Below are 21,287 nucleotides of genomic sequence, written 5' to 3'. Positions count from 1 at the left end.
AAAGAATGCATTCTGTGGTGCATCTGGAAAAGTTGGTGAGAGTCGTAGCTGACATGCCGAATTTCCTCAGACTTTTGAGCAAGTGCTGAGTTTTCGTAACTATAGTGTCGGCATGGGGGAGACCGGGACAGGTTGTTTGTGATCTGGACCATCTAAAAAGTTGAAAATCTTGACCTTTTCCACATTGTTCTCATTGATGCCGACAGAGACATGTTCTCTTCTTTGCTTTCTGAAATTGATGACAATCACCTTCATTTTGTTGACATTGAGGGAGAGATTATTGTTGCCGCACCAGTTCACCAGGTTATCTTTCAAGAGTTTTGCAACGAGGGGGGTGTGGGGTATATCAGAGAGTGTTACAGTGAGGGGGGTGTGGGGTATATCAGAGAGTGTTACAGTGAGGGAGTGTGGGGTATATCAGAGAGTGTTACAGTGAGGGGGTGTGGGGTATATCAGAGTGTGTTACAATGAGGGGGTGTGGGGTATATCAGAGTGTGTTACAGTGAGGGGGTGTGGGGTAAAGCAGAGAGTGATACAGTGAGGGGGTGTGGGGTATATCAGACAGTGTTACAGTGAGGGGGTGTGGAGTACATCAGAGACTGTTACAGTGAGGGGGTGTGGGGTATATCAGAGAATGTTACAGTGAGGGGGTGTGGGGTATATCAGAGTTATGGTGAGGGGGTGTGGGGTAAAGCAGAGAGTGATACAGTGAGGGGGTGTGGAGTACATCAGAGACTGTTACAGTGAGGGGGTGTGGGGTATATCAGAGAGTGTTACAGTGAGGGCGTATGAGGTATATCAGGGAGTGTTACAGCGAAGGGTGTGGGGTATATCAGAGAGTGTTACGGTGAGGCGGTGTGGGGTATATCAGAGAGTGTTACAGTGAGGGGGTGTGGGGTATATCAGAGTTATAGTGAGGGGGTGTGGGGTATATCAGAGAGTGTTACAGTGAGGGGGGTGTGGGGTATATCAGAGAGTGTTACAGTGAGGGGGGTGTGGGGTATATCAGAGAGTGTTACAGTGAGGGGGTGTGGGGTATATTAGAGTGTGTTACAGTGAGGGGGTGTGGGGTATATCAGAGAGTGTTACAGTGAGGGGGTGTGGGGTATATCAGAGAGTGTTACAGTGAGGGGGGTGTGGGGTATATCAGAGAGTGTTACAGTGAGGGGGTGTGGGGTATATCAGAGTGTGTTACAGTGAGGGGGTGTGGGGTATATCAGAGAGTGTTACAGTGAGGGGGTGTGGGGTATATCAGAGAGTGTTACAGTGAGGGGGTGTGGGATATATCAGAGAGTGTTACAGTGAGGGGGTGTGGGGTATATCAGAGAGTGTTACATTGAGGGGGGGTGTGGGGTATATCAGAGAGTGTTACGGTGAGGGGGTGTGGGGTATATCAGTGAGTGTTACAGTGAGGGGGTGTGGGGTATATCAGAGAGTGTTACAGTGAGGGGGTGTGGGGTATATCAGAGAGTGTTACGGTGAGGGGGTGTGGGGTATATCAGAGAGTGTTACAGTGAGGGGGTGTGGGGTATATCAGAGAGTGTTACAATGAGGGGGTGTGGGGTATATCAGAGAGTGTTACAATGAGGGGGTGTGGGGTATATCAGAGAGTGTTACAGTGAGGGGGTGTGGGGTATATCAGAGTGTGTTACAGTGAGGGGGTGTGGGGTATATCAGAGAGTGTTACAATGAGGGGGTGTGGGGTATATCAGAGAGTGTTACAGTGAGGGGGTGTGGGGTATATCAGAGTGTGTGACAGTGAGGGGGTGTGGGGTATATCAGAGAGTGTTACAATGAGGGGGTGTGTGGTATATCAGAGAGTGTTACAGTGAGGGGGGTGTGGGGTATATCAGAGAGTGTTACAGTGAGGGGGGTGTGGGGTATATCAGAGAGTGTTACAGTGAGGGGGGTGTTGGGTGTATCAGTGTTATAATGAGAGGGTGTGGGGTGTATCAGAGTGTTACAGCAAAGGGTGTATGGGCTCCAATATATTCTCGTTGTGACCTCCCTGCTTTGTGTTCCTTTCTCTCGACCTCCCTCTGCTGACATTCGCCTGCATCTGATTTGTTCCCCATTTTGGCAAGAGGTGCCCATGTTTGGTTCTGCTGCCAGCTCCTTGTTTCCCCGCCAGACCTGATGCTGTAGCTCTCACGCACACCCTGCAGCCGTGTGCCAGGTGGGGTGAATTGAGTATCGACCCTCCCTCGCCTTTAACTGCTTCTGCGCTAATCTGTGTAACTTGGTGTCCTGTGGCAACTGTCTCTCTCTCTCTCTCTCTCTCTCAGGGGTGAATTTGTTCGCACAGTGGTTCGTACTGCTGTCTCACAGCGGCAAGTACCAGTTCGATTCCCAGCTTGGGTCGCTTTCTCTGCAGTCTGCATGCTCTCCCCCACCGTGTCTGCGTGGGTTTCCTCAGGGTGCTCCGGTTTCCTCCCACAGTCCGAATGGCGAGGTGCATTGGCCGTGCTAAATTCTCCCTCAGTGTACCCGAATAGGTGCCAGAGTGTGGCAACTTGGGGATTTTCACAGTAACTTTATTGCGGTGTTAATGTGAGCTGATTTGTGATTTGATTTGATTTATTTTTATCATGTGCATCGGGATACAGTGAGAAGTATTGTTTCTTGCATGCTATACAAAGCATACCATTCATAGAGAAGGAAAGGAGAGGGTGCAGAATGTCGTGTTACAGTCATAGCTAGGGTGTAGAGAAAGGTCAACTTCATGTGAGGTGGGTCCATTCAAAAGTCTGATGGCAGCAGGGAAGAAGCTGTTCTTGAGGTGGTTGATAAGTGATTCTGACTTTTGAATCCTTTTCCCGATGGAAGAGACAATGTCCGGGGTGTGTGGGGTCCTTAATTATGCTGGCTGCTTTGCCGAGGCAGCGGGAAGTGTAGACAGAGTCAGTGGATGGGAGGCTGGTTTGCATGATGGATTGGACTACATTCACGACACTTTGCAGTTTATTACAGTCTTGGGTAGAGCAGGAGCCCATACCAAGCTGTGAAACCGGAAAAGATTCTTTCAGTGGGACATCTGTGAAATTTTTGGTGAGAGTCGTAGCAGACATGCCATATTTCCTTTGTTTCCTGAGAAAGTAGGTAAATGGTAGGACAGTGAAGACTGCAGCAGAACAGAGGGATCTGGGAATACAGATACATAATTCCCTAAAAGTGGCGTCACATGTAGTAAAGAGTGCTTTTGGTACTTTGGCCTTTATAAGTCAAAGTACTGAGTTGGAATGTTATGGTGAGGTTGTATAAGGCATTGGTGAGGCCGAATGTAGAGTATTGTGTACAGTTTTGGTCACCTAATTACAGGAAGGATTTTAATAAGGTTGAAAGATTGCAGAGGAGGTTCACAAGGATGTTGCCGGGACTTGAGAAGCTGAGTTACAGAGAGAGATTGAATAGGTTAGGACTTTATTCCCTGGAGTGTAGAAGAATGAGAGGAGATTTGATAGAGGTGTATAAGATTTTGATGGGTATGGATAGAGTGAATGCAAGCAGGCTTTTTCCACTGAGGCTAGGGAGAAAAAAAACCAAAGGGCATGGGTTAAGGGTGAAGGGGAGAAAAGTTTTAAAAGAATATCGGGGGCGGCTTAGAACATAGAACATAGAAAAACTACAGCACAAACAGGCCCTTCGGCCCACAAGTTGCACCCAACATATCTCTATCTGCTAGGCTTACCTATAGCCCTCAATCCTATTAAATCCCATGTACTCATCCAGAAGTCTCTTAAAAGACCCTATCAAATTTGCCTCCGCCATCACCAACAGCAGCTGATTCCACTCACCCACCACCCTCTGAGTGAAAAACTTACCCCTGACATCTCCCCTGCTCCCCAGCACCTTAAACCTGTGTCCTCTCGTGGCAACCATTTCAGCCCTGGGAAAAAGCCTCTGAGAATCCACCCTATCTATACCTCTCAACATCTTACAAACCTCTATCAGGTCACCTCTCAACCTTCGTATCTCCAAGGAGAAAAGACTGAGCTCCCTCAACCTATCCTCATAAGGCATGCCTCCCAATCCAGGCAACATCCTTGTAAATCTCCTCTGCACCCTTTCAATAGCTTCCAAATCCTTCCTGTAATGAGGCGACCAGAACTGCGCACAGTACTCCAAGTGGGGTCTGACCAGGGTCTTATAAAGCTGCAGCATTACCTCCCGACTCCTAAACTCAATCCCTCAATTAATGAAGGCCAGTACACCATACGCCTTGTTAACCACATCCTCCACCTGCGAGGCCGATTTAAGAGTCCTATGAACCCGGACCCCAAGATCCTTCTGATCTTCCACACTGCCAAGGGTCTTCCCCTTAATATTAAATTCCTTCATCCCATTTGACCTGCCAAAATGAACCACCACACACTTATCCACCCAGTCTTGCATCCCATGTCTCGCTGCAACTTCTGACATCCCTCCAGACTATCCACAACACCTCCAACCTTGGTGTCATTGGCAAACTTACCAACCCATCCCTCCAGTTCCTCATCCAGGTCATTTATGAAAATCACAAACAGCAAGGGTCCTAGGACAGATCCCTGGGGCACTCCACTGGGGACCGACTGCCATGCAGAAAAAGACCCATCTACAACCACTCTCTGCCTTCTGTGGGCAAGCCAGTTCTGGATCCACAAAGCAATGTCCCCTTGGATCCCATGCCCCCTCACTTTCTCAATAAGCCTTGCATGGGGGACCTTATCGAACACCTTGCTGAAGTCCATATAAACAACATCCACCTCTCTTCCTTCATCACAGAGCGGTGGGAGTGTGGAATGAGCTGCCGGATAAAGTGGTAAATGCCGGGTCACTTTTAACATTTAAGAAAAACTTGGACGGGTTCATGGATGAGAGGCGTGTGGAGGGTTATGGTCTAGGTGCAGGTCAGTGGGACTAGGCAGAAAAATGGTTCGGCACAGCCAAGAAGGGCCAAAAGGCCTGTTTCTGTGCTGTAATGTTCTATGGTTCTACAGTTCTATGTTGATGGAGGAAAGGTATTGGTGATCTGGACACCTAGAAACATGAAGCTCTCAATCATTTCTCCTTGATCCCCGTTGATGTAGACAGGGACATGTTCTCCAATATGCTTCATGAAATCAATGGCAACCTTCTTCCTTTTGTTTCCATCCTGTCACTCGCTCATCCTCTGCTGAATCCCCTATTCCATGCCTCCGCCACCTCCAGTTTCAATCCCTGCCTCTCTCCCACCTTCTACCTTGAGTTGACCTCAGCCTGCCCCGACCTCTGTCGCCCCGAGTTCGATCTGTCAGTGCCTCCCGTTACCCTCTGCGCTGACTGCCTCCCAGTCCAGAAATGCCTCCCAGTTTCAAATTCTGCTTCTGATTTTAAGACCCCCCCTGCGTGGGCCTCACTTCTCCCCCTCCCCTCCCTGCGTCTGGGATTTCCTCCAACTACCGCCCACCCCCGCACCATCCTCCGGGATCTCCGCTCTCCTTCAATCTCAGCCTGTGTAACACAAACCCCCACCCCCTACTTCCCTGATTTTAATCGCTCACTCATTGGCAGCCTTGCCTTTAGCTGTTTGAGTCTTCCCCTGCTACCCGAACTCAAAAATTTAAAGTTTATAGGGAAGCCTGTAACCTGATCTCAAAATGGCCTCCACTATCCTCTTCCCCATGGAAACAGGAATTACATTAGCTTTGTATCTGAGTAGAAATGGTCATTTCTTTACCTGGATCCCAGCAACTTTTCACCTTTGAAGTAAATGGATAGTTTACAGCATCAATGTTTAAAACTCAAAATCTACAACACCTTTCATTCGCTTTGGGAGACTTGGGATCTACTCATGGTAAACTCAGAGACTGCTGCCATTGTCTCCAAGCATAAACATCTTACACCTTCTTCCCAGTCCTAACACATAATCTTTAAAACCTTACAATTGTAAATTAAAGCTTATTTTGTGAGCATCATAAGTAGAATCACAGATGAATCATAGAAACCCTCCAGCACAGAAAGAGACCATTCAGCCCATCGAGTCTGCACTGACTGAGGCTGAGGGACTTGAGGTTATTTTCGTTAGAGAGAAGAAGGTTAAGAGGTGACCTAATTGAGGCATACAAGATGATCAGAGGGTTAGATAGGGAGGACAGTGAGAGCCTTTTTCCTCAGATGGTGATGGCTAACACGAGGGGACATAGCTTTAAATTGAGGGGTGGTAATTATAGGACGGATGTCAGAGGTAGGTTCTTCACTCAGAGGGTAGTGAGGGCGTGGAATGCCCTGCCTGCAGCAGTTGTGGACTCGCCAACTTTAAGGGCGTTCAAATGGTCAGTGGATAGGCATATGGACAACATGGGAATAGTTTAGGTTAGAGGGTCATTAGATTGGTTCCACTGGTCGGTGCAACATCGAGGGCCAAAGGGCCTGTACTGCGCTGTAATGTTCTATGACCACAATCCCACCCAGGCCCTAACCCCATATCCCTACATATTTACCCACTAATCCCTCTAACCTACACATCTCAGGATACTAAGGGGCAATCTTAGGACGGCCAATCAACCTAACCCACACATCTTTGGAGTGTTAATGTAAGTAGGCTTACATTAACACTGCAGTGAAGTTACTGTGAAAATCCCCTGGTCACCACACTCCAGCGCCTGTTCAGGTACACTGAGGGAGAATTTTGTACTGCCAATGACACCTAACCAGCACGTCTTTCGAACTGTGGGAGGAAACCCATGTGGACACGGCGGGGAGAGCGTACGGACTCTGCACAGACAGTGACCTGAGCTGGGAGCTGAACCCAGGTCCCTGGCACTGTGAGGCAGCAGTGCTAACCACTGTACTACATGCCATCCCCCTCTCCACCTCTCACATTTGGACAGACAGATAGAGAGGGAAAGGTTTGGAGGGATATGGGCCAAATGCAGGCAAATGGGCTTAGCTCAGTTGTGGGAACCGGGTCAGCAAGGACGAGTTGGGCCGAAGGGCCTGTTTCCGTGCTGTATATCTCTCTCACTCTTTGCCTCTGACTCTCTCTCCTCCCTTAAGTCTTACCAACTAGTCTCTTTGGCCCAGCTATTGGCCCTAATAGCTCCTTAAGTTGACTCAGTGCAACATTTCGCTCTCCTGTGGCACGTCTAGGTTATAGTCTCACCACCTAGTTGGAGTCACGCGCGAGGCAGTGGTTGCTTGAAGCCACATTTTCAAATCCCCCTCCCAAGATGCTAAGAAATTGCCCCTTAGGGATGCGTAGGTTAGAGGGATTAGAACATAGAACATTACAGCGCAGTACAGGCCCTTCGGCCCTCGATGTTGCCCCGACCAGTGGAACCAATCTAATGACCCTCTAACCTAAACTATTCCAATGTTATCCATATGTCTATCCACTGACCATTTGAACGCCCTTAAAGTTGGCGAGTCCACAACTGTTGCAGGCAGGGCATTCCACGCCCTTACTACCCTCTGAGTAAAGAACCTACCTCTGACATCCGTCCTATAATTACCACCCCTCAATTTAAAGCTATGTCTCCTCGTGTTAGCCGTCACCATCCGAGGAAAAAGGCTCTCATTATCCACCCTATCTAACCCTCTGATCATCTTTTATGCCTCAATTAGGTCACCCCTTAACCTTCTTCTCTCTAATGAAAACAACCTCAAGTCCCTCAGCCTTTCCTCATAAGACCTTCCCACCATACCAGGCAACATCCTGGTAAAGCTCCTCTGCACCCTTTCCAGTGCTAGTGGGTATAATATGTAGGGATATGGGGGGTAGGGCCTGGGTGGGATTGTGTTCGGTGCAGACTCGATGGGCCGAAGGGCCTCTTTCTGCACTGTAGGGTTCTACGGTTCTATCCAGGCACACGGTGGTTAGTACTGCTGCCTCACAGCGCCAGGGACCCGGGTTCAATTCCGGCCTCGGGTGGCTGTCTGTGCAGAGTCTGCACCTTCTCCCCGTGCCATAGAATAGAATCCCTACAGTGCCGAAGGAGACCCTCAGCCCATCATGTCTGCACCAACCCCACTCCCACCCAGTCTACAATCCCACCCCTGTAACACCATGTAGTTTCTCTGCGGGTCCCGCTGACACTATGGGGCAATTTTTAGCACGGCCAATCCACCTAACCCACACATCTTTTGGACTGTGGGAGGAAACCGGAGCGCTCGGAGGAAACCCACGCAGACACGGGGAGAGCGTGCAGGCTCCGCACAGGCAGTGACCCAAACCGGGAATCGAACCCGGGTCCCTGACGCTGCGAGGCAGCAGTGCTAACCACTGTGCTGCCGAGCCTGCTTTCGTTTTCCTCCGGGTGCTCAGGTTTCCTCCCACACTCCAAAGGTGTGCAGGTAAGGTGGATTGGTCATGCTAATTTTAATGTCAGGGGGATTAGCAGGGTAAATATGTGGGGTTATGGGGATAGGGCCTGGGTGAGATTGTTATCGGTGCAGACTCAATGGGTCGAATGGCTTCCTTCTGCACTGTAGGGATTTGATGATCTTCTCCCATCATTTAGTGGCATTGTATTTGGCGGGGGGAGGGGGGGAATGTGACGGTGGCATCATGGTAGTATCACTGGACTAGTAATCTAGAGGCTCGGTGAGGGGGGGAGGGCATATGGGGATGGGGATATGGGTTCGAATCCCACCAACGGCAGGTGGGGGAATGAAACAAGATTTGGAATATACGGCACTAATCCCTGAAATGATGACCATGAAAAAAAAAACCCATCTGGTTCACACTAATGTCCCTTTAGGGAAGGGAATGTGCCTGATCTGGTCTACATGTGACCACACACACACACACACACAGGCGCGCACACGCACACACACACACACACACACACACACACATTGGCAGACACGCCTGACTCCTAACTGCTCCTCTCTCCCACTTTCTGAGCAACGACACAATCGGATGCCTGTCTCCCGTCAAAAATATTCTTGAGAACGAATTCGGCCTTGCTCCCTGATTCCCCTCCATCATCCGCCAACCCCACCCCATTCCAGAAGCTCAACGACCCAGGGGTAGGCACTATCAGTGCCAATACTGAGGGAATGTGACGCTGTCTTGTCAAAAAGAGGGTGGGGGGGGGGGGGGGGAGCGAGCCTAAGAGATCCCATGGCCACTTATCTGGGGCGTTGGGACGGAGGGGGAGGAGAGGGTAAAAAGGTGGAGAATTTCACCCCATTTTTTTTATTCTTTGGTGCGGCATGAAAGCACAGTGGGTTAGCACGACCACCTCACAGCGCCGGGGACCCGGGTTCGATTCCCGGCTCGGGTCACTGTCTGCGCGGAGTCTGCACCTTCTCCCCGTGTCTGCGTGGGTTTCCTCCGGGTGCTCCGGTTTGCTCCCACAGTCCGAAAGATGTATGGGTTAGGTGGATTGGCCATGCTAAAAATTGACCCTTAGTGTCAGTGGGACTAGCTAGGGTTAAATACATGGGGTTACGGGGATGGACCAAATGGCTTCCTTCTGCGTGCACTGGTTCATTTGTGGGACATTTGTGTCTCTGGCTGGGTCCAGCATTTATTGCCCATCCCTAGTTGCCCCTTGGAAGGCAGCTGAGAGTCAACCACATTGCTGTGTGGCCTCTGGAATCACATGTAGGCCAGACCGGGTAAGGACGGGCAGATTTCCCCTTCCCTAAAGGGACATGAGTGAACCAGATGGGGATTTTCCGACAATGGTTTCACCGTCATCAGATTCTTAATTCCAGATTTTTTTTCTAATTGAATTCAAATTCCACCGTCTGCCGTGACGGGATTCGAACCCGGGTCCCCCCCCAGAACGTTAGCTCTGGATTATCAGTCTAGCGTCGCTGACCCCAGCAGGGCTCAGGAAGTCAGCGGTGACGTGGGTGACCTCAGACCAGAGGGAGAATGGAATGCCAAACACGATACTCTGTCAGTTTCCCTCCACATGCCGGGCGACTGAACTCAGCTGTTGCAGAATTTACAAATCTCCTTCCCCCCCCCCCCCCCCGTCTCTGTCTCTCCCTCTCTCTCTTTCTCTCTCTCGCTTTTCCCACGCTCATCCCAGTCCCACAGCTTGTTCCTGAATACTTATTCTTGCCCAGGGGCCTGGCGGAAGCAGGGCTGTGTGGGGGATGGGGCTTGTGGTCCTGGACATCTTGCCTCTGGGATCCTCCGCATTTTTCCCAGACCTCTCGGGGGGTTGGGGGGAGGGGGGGGGGCAGTGGAGGGATACCCCAACATGTGCACAGTCAATCAATCAATTAGCTGGGCTTGTGCAACTCGAGTCCTCCTCTGTTTACCTGTCTGTCTGTCTCTCTCTATCTGTGTGTCTGTCTCTGTGTATCTGTGTGTCTGTCTGTCTGTCTGTCTCTCTCCCTGTCTGTCTGTCTGTCTCTCTCTCTGTCTCTTTCTCTTTCTCTCTCTCCCTGTCTGTTTCTCTCTGTTTCTCTTTCTCTCTGTCTCTCTTTCTCTCTGTCTCTCTCTCTCTGTTTCTCTCTCTCTGTTTCTCTCTCTCTGTCTCTCTCTGCCACTCTGTCTCCATCTCTTGTTCCCTCCCTGTGTGTGTGCCTCTCCCACTCTTATTCTTTCTCTGTTCCTCTCGTATTACCGCTCTCTCTCTCTGTTTTTCTCTTCCTGTCTCTTTCTGTCTTTCTTTCTCTCCCTCTCTATTTCTCTCTGTCTCTCTCTCACTCTGCCTCTTCCTCTCTCTCTCTCTCCTTCTCTCTGCCTCTTTCTCTGTCTGTCTGTCTCTCTCTCTCTCTCTTTGTCTCTCTCTCATTCTCTCTCTCTGTCTGCCTCTTTCTCTGTCTCTCTCTCTGCTCTCCCTCACTCTGTCTCTCTCTCTCTCCATCTGTCATTCCCTCTCCCTGTTTCTCTCTGTGTCTGTCTCTCATTCTCTCTCTCTTCAGCCCTCTCGTATTCTCTCTGTCTCTCTCACTCCCTCTCTGTCTTTCTTTCTTTCCCTCTCTATTTCTCATGTCTCTCTCTCTCTCTCACTGTCTCCCTCTCTCCTTTTCTCTGTGTCCTTCTCTGTCTCTCTTCCTCTCTCACACACCCAGCGCCCGAATTTGTTAACCCATTCACCACTGGAGCGAAGCCCTGTCTAACCAAACCCATCCTGTTGTTTTACACGTGTCTCCCTCTCTCACGCTCTCTCCCTAGGTCACGTGTGCTGCTCCTTGTAACCAGACCTCAACTCCCCAAACCACCCCCCCGTTCCCCCCTGCCCCAAGCCCCACACGCCCCCCCCCCCCCACCTCCCCCCCAACACTGTCCTACCCCCATCGTGCCCTTACCGAGGGAAGGCTGCCCTGTTGGAGCTGCGACATTCAGTTTGAAACCTTCTCAGGCACACGGCCAGAGTGAAAAGTCGGGGGGGTAGTGGGAGAGTGGACATAGGGGTGCAGGCTGGCACGAGTGGCTCATCCCAGTGAATTGGGGCCCAAAATTTAATCCCCCAAACCAACATCAATCGACAATTGGTAACAGTGAAGGATGTGAGATTGTCCATTTTGGGAAGAATGGGGAGGTGGAGTATTATTTAGATGGAGAGAGGCTGCAGAAACCTGGAGCACAAAGGGACATCATTCATAGAATCATAGAATCCCACTTGGCCCATGGAGTCTTTACCGACAGCAATCCTACCCTATACCCGGAACTGCACATATTTACATTGCTAATCCCCCTCACACTCAGGTGCAATTTAGCATGGCCAATCCACATAACCTGCACGTCTATGGACACTAAGAGGCAATTTAGCACGGCCAATCCACCTAACCTGCACATCTTTGGACACTAAGGGACAATTTAGCATGGCCAATCCACCTAACCTGTACATCTTTGGACACTAAGGGACAAATTAGCATGGCCAATCCACATAACCTGCACGTCTATGGACACTAAGAGGCAATTTAGCATGGCCAATCCACCAAACCTGCACATCTTTGGACACTAAGGATCAATTTAGCATGGCCAATCCACCTAACCTGCACATCTTTGGACACTAAGGAGCAATTTAGCATGGCCAATCCATCTAACCTGCACATCTTTGGACACTAAGGGACAATTTAGCATGGCCAATCCACCTAACCTGCACATCTTTGGACACTAAGGGACAATTTAGCATGGCCAATCCACCTAACCTGCACATCTTTGGACACTAAGGGACAATTTAGCATGGCCAATCCACCAAACCTGCGCATCTTTGGACACTAAGGATCAATTTAGCATGGCCAATCCACCTAACCTGCACATCTTTGGACACTAAGGGACAATTTAGCATGGCCAATCCACCTAACCTGCACATCAAGGTCCTCAGTGAGCTGGTCTAACCAATATGGAGCATGGTGGCAGCGGTGAGAATTGACAGGCCTTCTCCCCTGCAGTGTGGGTTAGCAGAACTGTTGATGGGCAGAAAGGTCTGAATAATGCAGAGGACCAAGGAGGGATTTGAAAACCAGGATGCAAAAAAAGGCACCCATAATACCATAATATATAGGAATAGGAGCAGGACTGATGTATGAGAAGAGATTGGCCAGGTTAGGATTGTTTTCGCTGAAGTCCAGACGAATAGGGGGGATCTCATAGAGACTTATAAAATTCTAACAGGACTAGATGCAGGGAGGACATTCCCAATGGTGGGGGATTCCAGAATCAGGGGTCTGAGGATTCAGGGTAGACCATTTAGGACGGAGATGAGGAGACATTTCTTCACCCAAAGAGTGGTGAGCCTGTGGAATTCATTACCACAGGAAGTAGTTAAACATAGAACATTATAGAACATGGATCATTACAGCACAGTACAGGCCCTTCGGCCCTCAACGTTGCGCCGAGCTATGCCCAATCCCAAGAACAAGCTATCACCTCCCTGCCAAAACACTGAATGTATTCAAGAGGCGGCTGGATGTAGCACTTGGGGTGAATGGGATCAAAAGTGATGGGGAGAAGGCAGGATGAGGCTATTGAGTTGGATGATCAGCCATGATCATGATGAATGGTGAAGCAGGCTTGAAGGGCCAAATGGCCTCCTCCTGCTCTTATCTCCCACGTCTACAAGGAAGCGGTTTCTAATCCAATCTCAAGGGGAAATGCTTTTCCGCCGATTCTTCCCACAGCTCCTGGGCTACGCGGAGAAGCCCCTGACGCTCCAGATGTTCATTGGCACGGCGGACGATCGTAACCTGCGGCCGCACGCCTTCTACCAGGTCCACCGCATCACCGGAAAAATGGTGGCCACCTCCAGCCAAGAGGCAGTCGTGGGTACCACCAAGGTCCTGGAGGTGTCGTTACTGCCCGAAAACAACATGACGGCAAAGTAATTTCACAAGAGTCTAACCCCCCGTGCTGTACCTGTCCTGGGAGTGTTTGATGGGGGGACAGTGTAGAGGGAGCTTTACTCTGTATCTAACCCCGTGCTGTACCTGTCCTGGGAGTGTTTGATGGGGGGACAGTGTAGAGGGGGCTTTACTCTGTATCTAACCCCGTGCTGTACCTGTCCTGGGAGTGTTTGATGGGGGGACAGTGTAGAGGGAGCTTTACTCTGTATCTAACCCCGTGCTGTACCTGTCCTGGGAGTGTTTGATGGGGGGACAGTGTAGAGGGAGCTTTACTCTGTATCTAACCCTGTGCTGTACCTGTCCTGGGAGTGTTTGATGGGGGACAGTGTCGAGGGAGCTTTACTCTCTATGTAACCACATGCTGTACCTGTCCTGGGAGTGTTTGATGGGGGACAGTGTAGAGGGAGCTATACTCTCTACGTAACCCCATGCTGTACCTGTCCTGGGAGTGTTTGATGGGGGGACAGTGTAGAGGGAGCTTTACTCTGTATCTAATCCCATGCTGTACCTGTCCTGGGAGTGTTTGATGGGGGGACAGTGTAGAGGGAGCTTTACTCTGTATCTAACACTGTGCTGTACCTGTCCTGGGAGTGTTTCATGGGGGACAGTGCAGAGGGAGCTTTACTCTGTATCTAACACTGTGCTGTTGATGTCCTGGGAGTGTTTGATGGGGACAGTGTCGAGGGAGCTTTACTCTGTATCTAACCCCGTGCTGTACCTGAACTGGGAGTGTTTGATGGGGGACAGTGTCGAGGGAGCTTTACTCTCTATGTAACCCCGTGCTGTACCTGTCCTGGGAGTGTTTGATGGGGGGACAGTGTAGAGGGAGCTTTACTCTGTATCTAACCCCGTGCTGTACCTGTCCTGGGAGTATTTGATGGGGACAATGTAGAGGGAGCTTTACTCTGTATCTAACCCCATGCTGTACTCGTCCAGGGAGTGTTTGATGGGGGACAGTGTAGAGGGAGTTTTACTCTGTATCTAACCCCCGTGCTGTACCTGTCTGGGAGTGTGAGATGGGGGCAGTGTAGAGGGAGCTTTACTCTGTATCTAACCCCGTGCTGTACCTGCCCTGGGAGTGTTTGATGGGGGACAGTGTAGAGGGAGCTTTACTCTGTAACTAACCCCGTGCTGTACCTGTCCTGGGAGTGTTTGATGGGGGGGACAGTGTAGAGGGAGCTTTACTCTGTAACTAACCCCGTGCTGTACCTCTCCTGGGAGCGTTTGATGGGGGGACAGTGTCGAGGGAGCTTTACTCTGTATCTAACCCCGGGCTGTACCTGTCCTGGGAGTGTTTGATGGGGGGACAGTGTAGAGGGAGCTTTACTCTGTATCTAACCCCGGGCTGTACCTGTCCTGGGAGTGTTTGATGGGGGGACAGTGTAGAGGGAGCTTTACTCTGTAACTAACCCCGTGCTGTACCTGTCCTGGGAGTGTTTGATGGGGGGGGACAGTGTAAAGGGAGCTTTACTCTGTATCTAACCCCAGGCTGTACCTGTCCTGGGAATGTCTGATGGTGGGGGGGGAAACAGTACGTAAATCTCCTGCTAAAATTCCCACACTTTTCCTTGCAGTATCGACTGTGCTGGTATCCTGAAGCTTCGGAATTCCGACATCGAGTTACGGAAAGGGGAGACGGATGTCGGGAGGAAGAATACTCGAGTGAAGCTTGTCTTCCGAGTTCACGTCCCACAGCAGAATGGGAAAGTGGTCTCACTGCAGACTTGTTCTGTGCCCATTGAGTGTTGTAAGTGTCTCCTTGTTCCGGCTTTTGCATTGATTTCACCCACCACCCCCCCTGCAATTGACGCTGATTTGACAGTCCTTCTCTGGTTTCCGATGGTGGGAGGGATTCCAGAACTCGGGATTATGGCTTGAGGGTAAGGGGTAAGCCTTTTAGAAGTGAGGTGAGGAGAAATTCCTTCACCCGAGAATGGTGAATCAGGAATTCATCGAATTCCACAGTGCTGAAGAGGCCCTCCAGCCCATTGAATCAGCACCGATATGCGAGAAACACCTGAAATCCCACCTCATCCCATTTTCCAACACTCAGCCCATATCCCTGAATGTGATGACGTGCCGAGTGCGCGTCCAGGTACTTTTTAACGGGTGTGAGGCATTCCGCCTCCACCACCCTCCCAGGTAGCGTATTCAAGACTGTCACCATCCGCTGGGCAACAAAGTTTGTCCTCATGTCCCCCCCAAAACCTACTGCCCCTCACCTTGAGTGTGTTCCCTTTGTGACTAACCCTTCAACTAAAGGGAACAGCTGCCCCTCATACGCTGTGTCTGTGAATCTCAAAATCTTGTATATCTCGATCGCCTCTCAGTATTCTCTGCTCCAACAAAAACAACTCAAGCCTATCCAATCTCCCTTCATAACTTATTCATAGATCCCCAGGATCAGCCGTGCTAAATTGTCCCTTAGTGTCCAAAGATGTGCAGGTTAGGTGGATTGGCCATGCTAAATTGTCCCTTAGTGTCCAAAGATGTGTAGGTTAGGTGGACTGGCCATGCTAAATTGTCCCTTAGTGTCCAAAGATGTGCAGGTTAGGTGGACTGGCCATGCTAAATTGCCCCTTAGTGTCCAAAGATGTGCAGGTTAGGTGGATTGGCCATGCTAAATTGTCCCTTAGTGTCCAAAGATGTGCAGGTTAGGTGGATTGGCCATGCTAAATTGTTCCTTAGTGTCCATAGATAGAACATAGAACATTACAGCGCAGTACAGGCCCTTCGGCCCTCGATGCTGCGCCGACCAGTGGAACCAATCTAATGACCCTCTAACCTAAACTATTCCAATGTTATCCATATGCCATTTGAATGCCCTTAAAGTTGGCGAGTCCACAACTGCTGCAGGCAGGGCATTCCACGCCCTTACTACCTTCTGAGTAAAGTACCTACCTCTGACATCCGTCCTATAACTACCACCCCTTAATTTAAAGCTATGTCCCCTTGTGTTAGCCATCACCATCCGAGGAAAAAGGCTCTCACTATCCACCCTATCCAATCCTTTGATCATCTCGTATGCCTCAATCAGGTCACCTCTTAACCTTCTTCTCTCTAATGAAAATAACCTCAAGTCCCTCAGTCTCTCCTCATAAGACCTTCCCACCATACCAGGCAACATCCTGGTAAACCTCCTCTGCACCCTTTCCAATGCCACCACATCTTTCTTATAATGCGGCGACCAGAACTGTACACAATACTCCAAGTGCAGCCGCACCAGAGTTTTGTACAATTGTAACATGACCTCATGGCTCCGAAATTCAATCCCTCTACCAATAAAAGCTAACACACTGTACGCCTTCTTAACAACCTTATCAACCTGGGTGCCAACTTTCAGGGAGCTATGCACATGTACACCGAGATCTCTCTGCTCATCAACACTACTAAGAGTCCTTCCATTAGCCCTATATTCTGTACTCCTGTTATTCTTACCAAAGTGAATCACCTCACACTTTTCTGTATTAAATTCCATTTGCCACCTCTCAGCCCAGTTCTGCAGCTTATCTATGTCCCTCTGCAAACTGTAACATCCATCCTCACTGTCTACAACTCCTCCTACTTTGGTGTCATCAGCAAATTTACTAATCCATCCTTCTACACCCTCATCTAGGTCATGCTAAATTGTCTCTTAGTGTCCAAAGATGTGCAGGTTAGGTGGATTGGCCATGCTAAATTGTCCGTTAGTGTCCATAGATGTGCAGGTTGGGTGGATTGGCCGTGCTAAATTGCCCCTTCGTGTCCAAAGATGTGCAGGTTTGGTGGATTGGCCAGGCTAAATTGTCCCTTAGTGTCCAAAGGTGTGCAGGTTAGGTGGATTGGCCATGCTAAATTGTCCCTTAGTGTCCACAGATGCGCAGGTTAGGTAGATAGGCCATGTTAAATTGTCTCTTAGTGTCCAAAGATGTGCAGGTTAGATGAATAGGCCACCTTAATTCTCCCTTAGTGTCCAAAAATGTGCAGGTTGGGTGAATTAGCCATGCTAAATTGTCCCTTAGTGTCCAAAGATGCGCAGGTTAGGTGGATTGGCCATGCTAAATTGTCCCTTAGTGTCCATAGATGTGCAGGTTAGGTGGATTGGCCATGCTAAATTGTCCCTTAGTGTCCAAAGATGTGTAGCTTAGGTGGATTGGCCATGCTAAATTTCCATTAGTGTCCAAAGATGTGCGGGTTAGGTGGATTGGCCATGTTAAATTGCCCCTTAGTGTTGGGGGATTAGCAGGGTAAATACATTGGCATTCCTGGGTGGGATTGTTGTCGTTGCAGGCCCAATGGGCCAAATGGCCTCCTTCTGCATTGTGGAGATTCCATGTCTGTACGAACCCGTACCTTCCACCTGTCAGCCCACTTAGCCAGTCAGTCTCCAGACCGTTGAAGCTTGTTACCTTCCCCCGACATCCCTCCTCTCCCCCTGGCCCCAGCAGCCATCAGCCCCGCTGCCACTATGTTACGTTTGTGTCTTCCTGACTCTCTTCTCTCTCTGGGGGGTGGTACGGTAGCACAGTGGTTAGCGCTGCTGCCTCACAGCACCAGGGAACCAGGTTGAATTCCCGGCCTCGGGTCACTGTCTGTGTGGAGTTTGCACATTCTCCCCGTGTCTGCGTGGGTTTCCTCCAGGTGCTCCGTTTTCCTCCCACAGTCGGAAAGACACGCCGGTTAGGTGGATTGGGCCGTGCTAAATTCTCCCTCATTGTAGCCCAAACAGGCACCGGAGTGTGGGGGATTTTTCACAGCGACTTCATTGCAGTGTTAATGTAAGCCTGACTTGTGAGAGGAATAAACACACTTTGCTCTGTCGTCCCTCTCTCAGCCCAGCGTTCGGCTCACGAGCTGCCTCAGGTGGAGAGCTACAACGTCACCTCGGGCCCGGTCACTGGCGGAGAGGAGCTGCTTCTGACTGGCTGCAATTTCCTGCCAGAGTCAAAGGTCATTTTCATGGAGAAAGGTCCAGGTAACGGTCACGCGTGACCCTATCGCACTCCCCAGTGGAGAGAAGGCGGGTGTGGGGGGATCTCCGCCTCTTCCCTGGGTCTCAGAGAGGTGGGACTCTCCCTTCCCCCTTCTCACATCACTCAGCCTCCTGTCCCTCACTTCTCCCCTCCCTCGCTTTCCCTGTCCTTCGCTCTCACCTCCCTCACTCTCACCTCCGTCACTCCGCCCTCCCTTAGTCTTCCCTCCTTCAATCTCTCCTCTCCCTCTCGGGAGACAGCCCGGCCTACATCCCAGGTCCGGGCTCTCTTGTTAGCTGGGCTGGCTTTTCATCCGTTCCGGGGATGTGGGCATCGCCGACCACCCCCAGCGTTTACTGCCCGTCCCTAACTGCCCCTCGGGAAGGTGGTGGGGGAGCCGCCCCTTCTTGAACCCGCTGCAGTCCCCCGTGTGGTGTGGGTAGCGCCCACGGTGCCGTTAGGGAGGGAGTTCCAGGGTTTGGATCCCAGCCCTCGTGAAGGAACGGCCAATATATTCCCAAGTCGGGATGGTGAGCGGGACTCGGAGGGAGAACTTGTGGGTGGTGTTCCCCGTGTGTCTGCTGCCCCTCGTCCTTCTAGACGGCAGAGCTGGTGGGTTTGGAGGGTGCTGTCGAAGGAGCCTCGGCGAGTCGCTGCAGTGGGTACGCACACACACTGTGCGTGTGGGGGGGGCGGAGGAAGTGAATGTCTGTTGAATGGAGTGCCCATCAAAGTGGGGCTGCTTTGTCCTGGACGGTGTTGAACTCCTTTGGGTGCAAGCTGCATCAGTGTGGCACCTTCGCATTACAGAATAAAGTCTCACGGGAGTTTCACGTGACAAGTTCTCAAACACGAGGTAGCGAGATAAAGGGGGGGGGGGGCGGTTTAGAACGGAGTTGAGGAGGAACTTCTTCACTCAAAGGGTGGTGAATCTCTGGAATTCTCTGCCCGTTGAAGTGGCGGAGGCTGCCTCGCTAAATATGTTTAAGACGCGGGTTGATGGGTTTTTGATAAGAGAGGGGATTAAGGGTTATGGGGAGAGGGCGGGAATGTGGAACTGAGCCACGACAGATCAGCCATGATCTTATTGAATGGCGGGGCAGGCTCGAAGGGCTAGATGGCCTACTCCTGCTCCTATTTCTTATGTTCTTATGAGACCCAGTGGGAGATATTAGAGGGAGCCACCAGAATGGGGAAAGAGACTAGCTTTCATCAAAAAGGGGAACAAGAGAGAGCGGCAGAGGAGAGGTTCAGGGAGAAATCAAGAAACCACAAAGCGTTGTGAGTGAAGCTGGGTCCATCACTCAAACCAGTCTCCCCTCCATTGACTCTGCCTACATTTCCCACCGTCTCGGCAAAGCAGCCAACATAATTAAGGACCCCACCCACCCTGGACATCAGTAGATTCTTAATTCCAGATTTTTTTAATTGAAATCAAATTCCACCATCCACCATGGGGGATTCGAACCCAGGTCGCCAGAACTTTCGCTGAGTTTCTCGATTAATAGCCTTGTGACGATAAGACTAGGCCTTGCATCTGCTATTGTCTGCATAGTGGGCAAGAAACGGTACTTTTCACTGCGTATCCCAACACACGTGGCAATAATAAATCAAATCAACAGGGAATTCCAGAGTTCGGGAGGTTCAGGCAGCTGAAGGCACAGCCACCAATGGTGGAGCGATTAAAAATCAGGGAGACGTGATGCTCCGGGGACTGTGGGGAGATTCCTGAGATAGGGACGGGAAGGAGTGAGTGCAGGGCGATGGAGGGATTTTAAAACAAAGCTTTTTTTATAAAGTTTATTTTATTAATGTCACCTGAGTGTCACAGTCCAAAGATGTGCGGGTAAGGTTGATTGGCCATGCTAAAATTACCCCTTAGTGTCCTGAGGTGCTTAGGTTAGAGGGATTAGCGGGTAAATGTGTAGGGATATGGGGGTAGGGCCTGGGTGGGATTGTGGTCGGTGCAGACTCGATGGGCCAAATGGCCTCTTTCTGCACTGTAGGGTTCTGTGTAGGCTTACATTAGCACTGCAATGAAGTTACTGTGAAAATCCCCTAGTCGCCACACTCCGGACCCTGTTCGGGTAAACTGAGGGGGAGTTTAGCATGGCCAATGCACCTAACCAGCACGTCATTCAGACTGTGGGAGGAAACCAGAGCACCCAGAGGAAACCCACACAGACACGGGGAGATGATGACCCGAGCCTGGAATCGAACCTGGGCCCTGGCGCTGTGAGGAGAGAGTGCTAACCACTGTGCCAACGTGCGCACTCCCCCCCCCGCCCTCCCCGGACTCCCCCACCACATGGAACATTCTTTTTGAATCGAGGTAAACGTTTGCTGTACTCCCTCTATCACAAGAACATCCTTCCTCAGATGAGGGCACCAAAATTCCCGGCTCGGGCCACTGTCTGTGTGGAGTTTGCACATTCTCCTCGTGTCTGCGTGGGTTTCCTCCGGGTGCTCCGGTTTCCTCCCACAGTCCAAAGATGTGCAGGATAGGTTGATTGGCCGTGCTAAGAAATTGCCCCTTAGTATCCAGGGATGCGGAGGTTAGAGGGATTAGTGGGTGTAATATGTAGGGATATGAGTGTAGGGCCTGGGTGGGATTGTGTTCGGTGTAGACTCGATGGGCCGAAGGGCCTCTTTCTGCACTGTAGGGGTTCGATGTAATCTATGTAATCAAAACTGCACACAATACTCCAGGCGTGGCCTCACCAACACCCGAGACAATTGCAACAAAACATAGAACATAGAACACTACAGCACAAACAGGCCCTTCGACCCACGAGTTGCGCCGATCACATCAACACCTATCTATAACCCCCAATCCCATAAAACCCCATATACTCATCCAGAAGTCTTTTAAAAGACCCCAGCGAGTTCACCTCCACCACCACTGACGGCAGCCGATTCCATTCACTCACCACCCTCTGAGTGAAAAACTTACCCCTAACATCACTTCTGTACTTTCCTCCCCGCACCTTAAACCTGTGTCCTCTCATAGCGACCATTTCAACCCGGGGAAATAGCCTCTGAGAATCCACCCTATCTATT

The 21,287-nt window shown here is 50.6% G+C and overlaps 1 protein-coding gene across 1 annotated transcript in view; it reads left to right on the top strand.

Moving 5' to 3' along the window:
* Positions 1-21,287, top strand: part of LOC145339033 (nuclear factor of activated T-cells, cytoplasmic 4-like) — a 55,545-nt gene that overhangs the window by 27,059 nt on the left and 7,199 nt on the right. Inside the window, exons 5-7 of the mRNA XM_080183459.1 lie at positions 13,054-13,253; positions 14,850-15,022; positions 18,089-18,229. Coding sequence (XP_080039585.1) covers positions 13,054-13,253; positions 14,850-15,022; positions 18,089-18,229 — 514 coding nt within the window. The remainder of the gene's footprint in view (positions 1-13,053; positions 13,254-14,849; positions 15,023-18,088; positions 18,230-21,287) is intronic.

This window comes from Carcharhinus amblyrhynchos, unplaced genomic scaffold (assembly GCF_965287045.1).
Source record: "Carcharhinus amblyrhynchos unplaced genomic scaffold, sCarAmb.v2.hapA chromosome_293, whole genome shotgun sequence".
In the NCBI taxonomy this organism is placed as follows: domain Eukaryota; kingdom Metazoa; phylum Chordata; class Chondrichthyes; order Carcharhiniformes; family Carcharhinidae; genus Carcharhinus; species Carcharhinus amblyrhynchos.
The sequence above is the reverse complement of the archived record's forward strand: the minus strand, read 5'-3'. Positions and strand labels throughout refer to the sequence as shown.